General features: G+C 43.0%; 1 protein-coding gene across 3 annotated transcripts in view; it reads right to left on the bottom strand.

Annotated features, from left to right (window-relative positions):
• Positions 1–8,489: 8,489 nt before the first annotated feature.
• The window catches only part of sypl2a (synaptophysin-like 2a), a 46,286-nt gene continuing 45,123 nt past the window's right edge, over positions 8,490–9,652 (bottom strand). For all 3 annotated transcript variants that reach the window (XM_005939775.2, XM_005939776.2, XM_005939774.2), the window contains exon 6: positions 8,490–9,130. In XM_005939775.2, the coding sequence (XP_005939837.1) occupies positions 9,005–9,130 (126 nt within the window). In that variant the 3' untranslated portion in view covers positions 8,490–9,004. The remainder of the gene's footprint in view (positions 9,131–9,652) is intronic.

The following is a 9,652-nucleotide window of genomic DNA, read 5'->3' as shown; positions in this document are numbered from 1 at the left end:
CTGTACTTGTTTGAGACGTAACATTTTAACAACAAAAGTATAGATAACCCCCCTCCCTTCCAAAATGGTTTGTTCCAGCTCTCCCCTGCTCTGGCTCTAGCGTTCTTGCTGCCAGAGCGATGGTGGCTGAGATGCAGCGAGCGGAGGTGGAAGTTCCTGGCTTAAAAGAGCACATATTAGCTGCATTTAACCTTCAGTTATTCTTTATATAGTTAGGTAGGAGTCAGACCTTGTTTATTTTTATTTATTTATTTTATTTTTTTTGTCACTGAATGATTGATTTATTTTGAACATGACTAAAATAACAACAAAATACACTTTAAACAACAATGAGACACAGAAAGGGTTGGTACAGACTTAAAGGTAAACTCATTTGATCCTACCTCAATATACAACATACATGTATAATTACATACAATTCTATAAGTCTACAAACAGATATCACGCATAAAAATCCTAATGATGAAGCTAAATATTGGGTTTAATTGTGCCTGTCTGTAGAACAAATGAAATGTTTTGAATAAAAAAGGGTCCACGCATATCTCAAATCAGGCAACAAAGTATGTATCTCATTTACAGAGACAGAGTTTTCCCTTCCTTCCTCTCCCCCTCCTTTTACATAAAGTATAATTACCATTATATAAGCAATCATATATCTGTGTCTATACATACATATACCTAAATAAGTATATACAAAGGAGGGGGAGAAAAAAACAAAACAACCCCCCCCCCACCTGCCCAGACCAATGTGTATAATCTTGGAGCAGATATGGGAGGAGGCCATCCCTCCCAGTTTGCTTGTTAAAGTAAAAGTGCTGCCAAATTAGGTAAAACTGTTTAACATTATCTCTCAATGAAAATTAAATTTTCTCCAACTGTAAATGATACATTGTGTCTCTTAACAAAGCAGAGTGAGTAAGGGGGGGGGGCTTTATTTTTCCAGTTTAGAAGCTTAAGACGTCTTGCAAGCAATGTTATAAAACTCAGAGCACGAATTTGTTTATTTAAGTCTTTAACTGTAGCTACACCAAAAAGTGCCATTACTGGGTCTGGGGGGAGCTGTTTTTTAAAAATATCAGACAAAGTTTTAAATATTTTAGACCAGCAGGTGGCGATATTAGGACATGTCCAAAACATGTGACAACGAGGCAGAATTCTGGCCACATCGATCACAGCTTGAGTCCGCCCCTGGAAACATCTGTCATAGGATCCAAAACGAAATTAAAATCGCCGCCAAGCATCCGTTTATGGGTGTCCATATTAGGTAAAGAGGATATAAATGATTTCATAAAACCTGCATCATCAACATTAGGGCATAAATATTTGCTAGTGTAACCTGATTGTTATAAAGTTTCCCTGTAACTATGATATAACGTCCACGAGGGTCTGATAGTACGTTTGACGCTATGAAGGGGATCCCTTTTTTGATACTAATGGCTGCACCTCTATTCTTAGCTGTGAATGAAACACCTGCCTGATCCATCCTCCACGTAGCTTCTGATGATCCTGTTTCTCAAATGGGTTTCCTGCAAGTATCCTATATCTGTCCCCAGCTTTTGAAGGTGTGCCAGAATGTTGCCCCGCTAACAGCACCATTGAGTCCTTTACAATGCCATGACACAAAATTTACTAGGTTTTAATAATTATCAATAACCATTATTTAACTTGTAAATAAAGATTTGCAACCCAATTAAACCCTTTCCCCCTCCTTTTTAATAAAATGGCCTCCAAACAAAATACAAACAAACGTGCAGGTGAGAACCCAAACAAAACACTGAAACAGTCCCTGCCCCTCTCTGCTCCTCCCTGACCACAGCGCTCCAGCAGAACCTGGACAGAGAGGGCTCCATACAACAAAAGTATTTAAGTCTCAGCTCAGAGACACGAACATCTGACTTACCACTAAGCTCCTAAAGAACTATATTATTCATATCCAGTTTAATTTTGATAAAGTTTGATAAAGCACACTCACAGTAATAATAACACCAATAATAATAATAATACAATTAATAAATAAAAGGGAAAGAAAGTAGTTCAGGCTCTGCCATTGACCTTAACCCTTGTTATGATGGTTTACATACAAGGAGAGATTACATTGGTAAGAGAATAAACATCATCTTGTGTTACAGGAAAAATGATTCTATGTTTCTTTACCTTCTTTTAAATGTACAAAGATGCCCTTTGTCTATGGTTAGATTAGTTTAGAATTATCCTTTTAGACTTTCCCAGCAAAGACATATTGTTTTGGGACATATTGTTTTAGATTGTTTTATCTCTCACAGCTTTCTCCCAGCTCTCTGCTGACGAGACTAGCGCCACATATGGAGTTGTTTATTTTATCTGTTTATTATTTTCTTATCCTGTTCTCACTGTCTCTCCTATAAAAAGTGCCAAGCCTCTGTTCATGGTGTGAGTTGTTCTTGCAGCTCACCCGTGTACACGTTTGATAAAGAAAGTAACTTTGTCTCATTGTGTCTTTATTTCTCCTGGGTCTTTTGCAGAGTTTTCCCCCAACATCTTGTAACTTAAATGACCTTAATATTAATCAATTTAAATATGAACTATGAATTTACCTGCGAACACATAATTCATTCTCCTTCTATAAACTTATTCATTCTCTCAAAACAGAACAAAGAAAGGAAGAAGATGTAAGAATATCCTCAGCAGCATAATAACATATTTGACCTGAATAAGAGTTTATCACCTCAGTCAGTGAGCGTGACCGTCCGGTAACGGCTTTCTCGATCAGCTGCCAGCGCCTCCTATCCAGTTTCATCTTCCGTTGTGATCAGCTTGTTGGACAAGATAAATTTCTCTTGTGCGTCGGTAAACGTGTCTCTGGAGCCGTTTGCCGTAATCACCTGGCTCGATAATACAGCTGTGTTGGATGCCAGCGCTGCGGAGTTTCTGCTTCAGTTGATTGAAGGTTGCTCGCATCCGCCCAGCCTCAGGACTTGTGTTGGGGAAAATATAAACTGGAGACCCGTCGAAGTGTAAGTTTCCTTTATTACGAGACAGTCTCAGGATCTTCTCCTTGTCTGTGAAGTAGTGCAATCGGATAATATCGGGCCTCGGTCGTTCCCCGCTGCGTGGTTTGGGGATAAGGCTTCTTCTCGATCAATAACAACAGGGCAGTCAAAGTTATCTACTCCAGAAACTTTGCGGCAAAATCGGTGACGTTATTCGCTTCTGCGCCTTCTGCAACACCAACTATTCTGATATTCTGTCTGCGACTTCCATCCTCTGTCAGGCCATGTGTCTCTTTTGCTGAAAAACATGACACCAGGTAACCTGCAGTGTGGGAAACGTGTTTCCCGACGATGTTTGCTGCCCTACAATCCGCCCTGCTCTGCAGTAAAATCAGCCACATCTGAGCGTCCTGTTGCTCCCATTGAAGTGTATACAGCCTGTTTAAACTCTAAAACTTAACACTGTCGCAGCCTGCTGTTGTTACCACTGTCCTGTTTGGGATGCTAACTGACTGGATGCCCATTAACCTTATAACTGTCGTGTGTGTGTGTGTGTGTGTGTGTGTGTGTGTACAGATAGACAGCCAGGTGCATATAAGAAAGGTTTTTCAAAAAAAGGAGCCACATTCAGGTGAAAGTGTAAAATCAAATGACCTGTGAATCAGGAATAATGTTGGATCAGTGTTTCAATATTTATATCCTTTATTAGATGTTCATGTGGTTTGGTTATTTGCCTTTTGGTTGAAAGTACACTGAGAGGACTTTTTGTTAGTGATCTTAATAGTATTTTTTTCATATTAATGTAATTTTTCATCTAATTGAAGACAATCTATTTGTGTATGATTGTCAGTCCAAAGAGGGAACGTGAGGAGAAAGTACGAGTTCAGGAAGAACCAGGTAAGCAAACAGACAGGGAGCAGTGACAGGCACAACACAAACTGTTAAACTGACAAAAAGAACAAACCTGATTTTACTCACAGTCTGGAAGTTGTGTCCTCCCTGTATTAAAGCTGCTGTACAGAATCTGCTAAACAAACTGGGCTGAAACATTTTGACCCTCTTTAACAACATTCCAACATAACATTATCATTGATCGGGGAGATTAAAATTAATGATATATTTTTATGTGGTTCAGCCACAACTCTGCTAAAACCTCAGCCGGTAACAGGTCGGCCAACCTTTGGACCGTCCAGTTGTCTGTATGACTGCTGCAGTACGTGCATCACATTTGCTCACTATCAGAAAGAGCCAAACAGCCCTGGTGGAGTGAGCAGCTGTAAAGAGAAGCAGATGCTCTGTTTCTACAAATGTTTTAAGCTTGTTTCAAAGATTCTGTACTGCACCTTTAAATGTTTTCCAAAAGCACACAGACACTTATCAGTGTTTCTCACACTTTTTACAGTGTGGACCACCTGATAAAATGTCAAGCTCTCCCAAGCACCAAAGCATGAAAGTCATAAATCTTACAACACAAAATTAGTATCTGCAGTAAAGATGTTTTCATACATTGTATACATTCTACCACAGGCAGAGTTGGCTCCATTTTTTTAAATTAATATTTTGTAATAATTTATTCTGTTTTTGGAGTGTATTTTTATGTATCTGTATTATATTAAACACACATTAAAAGTGAATCTCTGTCCAAAAAATGCACTCAGTTTACTTCTTACTCACTGTGAGCATCACTCATTATTCTCCCAGTAATTAAGGTTAGCATATGTATTTATTCTATTCCAATCCATTCTTCTTTGGCAGCATTTAAATAACCTTGATCAGATTTGATGGTTTTGTTACAGGCTTTTCAAAAAAGTGTTTTGCTTTTCTTTCACAAATGTACAAAACAGTGATGTCATGTTTTGTGACTCGGACCCAGGCACAGAGAGACCTGAGGAATTTAAGAATCTTATGATTTAATAAAGAAATTTGCAGACTTGCACAGAGATGGTAAAGTTATGATGACTGATGACGGAGATAAAGACAGCAGACGATGAGGACAGGGAGGAACAGGGGTCTAAATGCACCGAGGAGACAGTCAGAGGGAACTCGGGACAACATTTAAGGATGCAGGGACTGACAGGGACGGGTTTATCTTGCCTGGCTGGGCAGCTCTCTGGGTGCTCAGCACCCCCAAAGCTCTGATCCTAGAATCGCCCCTGGGTTGTACACGTTGTCATTAACGTGGCTTCACGCCACATCAGCCGCTTTGCTCGCTACAACACCGGTGTGGGCGCATGAGGACGCTGTCATAGCCTGTCAGCGACGTTGATTGGCTGCGTATATACGAATGTGAATCGCATCATTGGCTGGACTGTGGGATAAGGTGGCATGGTTCTGATCCCATACAGGAGCAGCCCGTCACTGACTGACACTGCAGGACAGAGTTGTTCAAGTATTCACGTTAATTGCAGGTTCGATTTTTGCAGCTTGGAGGGACCATGGTGGTGACAGAGTGGGAGGCCCACACTCTGCTAATATCAGATCTGCACAAACACTCGGACGTTTGAAATCATTACTAACGGTGCGTTTTTATGGCCTGGCTTTTACCACGCGTTGACACAAACATTTCGCTTTTAACAGCCTTAGTTGTTGTTTTTATTGACTTGTGTTTCTATATTTTACTGCATCATTGTTGTGCATTTTATTATAGTGGCCTTTTACATTGACAAGCACGTTGTGCAGCATGGCCTGTTGTGCTATATAAATACACTTGACCTTGAATGTGTGAGTGGCAGCACGGGTCCATCTGTACTGCAGGTGGTCCGGCTGGCAGCGCAGACGGCTTCTGCTGCGCTCCTGCAACACTCAGAGGAGGCTAATAACACAGAGCCGGCAGACTACAACTGTAATAAGATTCTGGACCTTCTAGGGTCTACACTGGAAGTTCAAAGTGGTCTTCAGGGAATGGTATGACTCCTCCTGTGCATCTCCCCCGTTTCTGTCCCTGCCCTTTGTTTCCCCTGTCTCTGTGGTGACCTACTTTACAGAGACGGGATCCTCCTGGGAGCTCAGATTCTCCTGGACACACCTGAATCAATCTGACAATCAGCTGTCTGCCATTTAAGCTGGTCCTGACGTTCAGTTAGTCACTGCTGAGTTGTCTCCCTCCTCCTCCTCAGTGTAAGAAGCCCTGACTGTGGCACTGATGAGATCCTTACACGGCTCCATCCACCGGCTCACTCTGCTGTCAGAGGCGGCTGAGGTTTTTTAACATCTGTTCCACAATAGGATTTTCTATGAGTCTGCTGTAGCCAGTGCCATCTTCTATGCTGTTGCATGCTGGGACAGCAGGTTAACAGCTGTGCATGAACTGATGCACAAGACCAGTAACGTAGTGGGGACGGAGCTGGACTCTCTTAGGGTGGTGTCTGAGAGGCGGATGTTGTCCAAGATAAAGACAATGCTGGACAACAGCTCTCACCCACTCCATGACGTGCTGGCCAGTCACAGGAGCACGCTCAGTGGGGGACTGAGATTACCCATGATGCACCACTGAATGAGACAGGAGCCGTGGACATGGCTGCACCACTCCTCCACTGAATGCACTGCAAACGCTGATCGTGACACGGCTACCTGCACATCCTCTGCAGAGGAAATAAAGTACAGTTTGATAAGAGGGGCACCTCAGTGCCAGCATACATACTTAGCACTGTAATACACATGTGTAATATACGGGGATGTTTACTGTTCTTACTGAGACAGCAGGATTTCCTCTGGGATTAATAAAGAGTGGAGCTTCTGCAGCAGCACAGGCTGCTTGGAGGATCTTTTAATAGAACTTACAGGTGGCGTCAACACCTGAAATACAAACGCAAAGATGTGCTAAAATGTGAGTAACCAAAGCAGGCAGAAGTACCTCCGCTTATATCCACCTGCTGACAAACACTATGACCTCTGAGCCAACTGGAGGCCACAAAAAAGCTTTTTGTTTGTGAAAGAATCATTTGAAAGACAGGATGTTTCTAATCTTAGACACACTGCAAAAATGGAACAAAGCAGTGCTATACAGTGCTTTCATATGCACACTGTTACAGGCTAGTGCTGGTCGTTGCACACTGCGCCTAGGCCTGGTTTGTCCAGACGAGCAGGGCACGTGATCAGTGATGTCCCGGCTCCATTTGGTGCATCGCTGCTTCTGTGCCTGATTCAGTGGTCTAAGGAAGTGAATCATGGGTCAGATCTTTGGTGAACCAGTCTGTGACATACTGGGAGTCATGGAAGCAGCGAGGATGTTCTGCCTGCTCCTAAATCAAAAACAAATACACTAATGTGTTATTGCTTCAGCAGTGCATGAGCAACTCTAGCCCTAGAGTTTCATTATAACATGAGTTATAATGCACCTGCACATAAGCAGGTGCATTGGGAGTGTGCCTGTGCTGTGAGGCAGGGCCTCACAGCACAGGCACACTCCCAACCTATTAAAAGAGTGTGTGCTTCACTATTCTATATTTTATTCATTATGTTTACAAATGGCCAGAAGCAGAGAGCATGTTTATTGATCAAACAGACACAAAGAGCAGCTCAGGGAGAAATGCTGTCACACGGTACAGAGAAGCTGCCAGTTCAGCTCTGAGTGCAGAGCTGATGAAGGAGTTTGTTTCAAGCTTCACATGGTGCCAAACAGGACTGTGCTGAGGAATCAGCCTTTTCACATGACAGCTCGATTGGACCAGAGTGAGCATCTGACAGGTACCATGTTTCTCCAACAACCTCCGTTTGATCTGAAGTTAGAAGCAGAAAGTTAGATTCCATCCAGGTCTACCTGACTGGTGTTATCTGACCTCACCGATACATAAAGCTGAATATCATCTGCACAGGAATGAAACCGCACGCTACGCCTTCGAACGCTCAGCACTGTTCCAGCTCGACTCCACCACCCACCAGTGTGTGTGGACTTCATGTTCTCACTGTGTTTGTGTGGGTTATTACCAGGTACTGCACCTTCCTTCCAGTCAGGTGGAGTTAGTGGGGTTAGGCTGTCTCTGTGTGTTAACCCTGCATCATATTTGCAATCAGTCCATGGGCCTCTCGCCCTGTGGTAGCTCAGAGGCTCCACCCTCCACGACCCCGATAAGAAGAAGAAGAGGAAGAATGAATGGATGTCTCTGAGTGAGCTGATGCTGCCACAGGGGAAAGGAACTGGTCCCAGCAGTGCAGCTCAGCGTGTGACTCCCATCGTCAGGAATAAATGAAACTACCGCCCTTAATTCATGCTGTAATCGCTCTAATAGGATATTATGGTGGACAGTATGGAACGCTGCACTGAGGTCCAGCAGGACAAGCACAGAGATGAGTCCGCTGTCAGAGAAGATCGTCTGTAACCTTCACTGAAGCAGTTTCTGTGATGAGCTCTGAAACCTGACTGAAACTCTTCAATAAGCAGAGGATCTGTTAGCTGTTTACTCTCTCCACACTGTTTGATATGAGAGGATGTTTTAATGAAATCAGTTCATAAGATGTGTGTGCCAGTGTTTCACTAATACGAGCTCACTCTAGTGATACGAATGAATGAGACAGAACATATTTCAGTCACGGCTTTTTCTCCTTTGGCATCAACACAAATTCAGCATCAACAACACAAACAGTCTAATCAGTGCGCTGTAATTACACAATGAAAAATCAGAGCCAAACATAAATAATGTTACTAGTGTTACATGGAGACATTTAAGGTACAGTGTAGTATAATAGTACTGCAATGAGACAAACACAGTGTGTCCTGAAAAGCTCCTGGAGTCAGTGTGTAACCAGCCTGCAGTGATGCAAGCCTTCACAAACACAGCAGACTGTAGTGTGACTGTAGTGTGACTGTTTCAAGCAGCATGCAACAGGAGCTGCAGTGCTGAATCTCCAGAACAAATGTTGAGGGGCCCTGCTGGGAGCTGCCACCTGTGGATGTGAGCTGAGGGTCCTGACACGCTAAAGCTGGAGGGGGCTGCTACAGACCAGTGTTTCACTGGGGGGATTTCTCTACATCAGTGTGGGACATCAAGCTTTTCTTTAAGGGTGCGTGGCTGTGCTGGGGAACCCTAACTACATGATTAGGGTCCCGGGGCTCCGCCTTCCTGCATGGTGGAGGGGGGGGCAGGAACCTTGTGGAATGGAGTCTCCTTGTAAATGAACCAGCAGTTACCTGCCCACAGGATCAGGTTCAGAAAGCCAAAAATCTGCAGAAACACATGAAAACACAAGTGATGACATTAAAATGTAAAACATGAGAAAAAGAAGACAGAAAAACATTTCTGCCACATTTCAAAAGAGCCGTGAGCTAAACTGTTACCTTAAATCAAAGATGACCGAGCGCTCCGCTGGCCTCAGTAACTACACCTTCAACGCATGCATTCACACAATATTTAAAGAGAACGTGTCGTTGTTTGGACTCAGTTAACTTCTGCTGCAGCCTAGTCCTATGCAGAGGTCCAACTGTACTTAAATGGTTTGAAACACAACACATGAAATACTTCTTTACTCGAGTAAGTGAAAAAGTCCAAAGCAGCTTGTTTGAAGACGTTTCTATCAGCAAAGCCAGCTGAACCTTTACATTGATATACTGGTGCAGGGGAATATAAGCTGTTTCAGTTTTACTGATAGTGAACGGACTGAAGTGTCACGTAGAACACGAGCAAAGGAAAACAGAGAGTCTGCTTTCTGTAGCCCACATGTACAGGGAGTGCAGAATTATTAGGCAA

This window comes from Haplochromis burtoni, unplaced genomic scaffold (genome assembly GCF_018398535.1).
Source record: "Haplochromis burtoni strain Fernald_Lab_line unplaced genomic scaffold, NCSU_Asbu1 Contig_273, whole genome shotgun sequence".
Taxonomy (NCBI): domain Eukaryota; kingdom Metazoa; phylum Chordata; class Actinopteri; order Cichliformes; family Cichlidae; genus Haplochromis; species Haplochromis burtoni.
The sequence above is the reverse complement of the archived record's forward strand: the minus strand, read 5'-3'. Positions and strand labels throughout refer to the sequence as shown.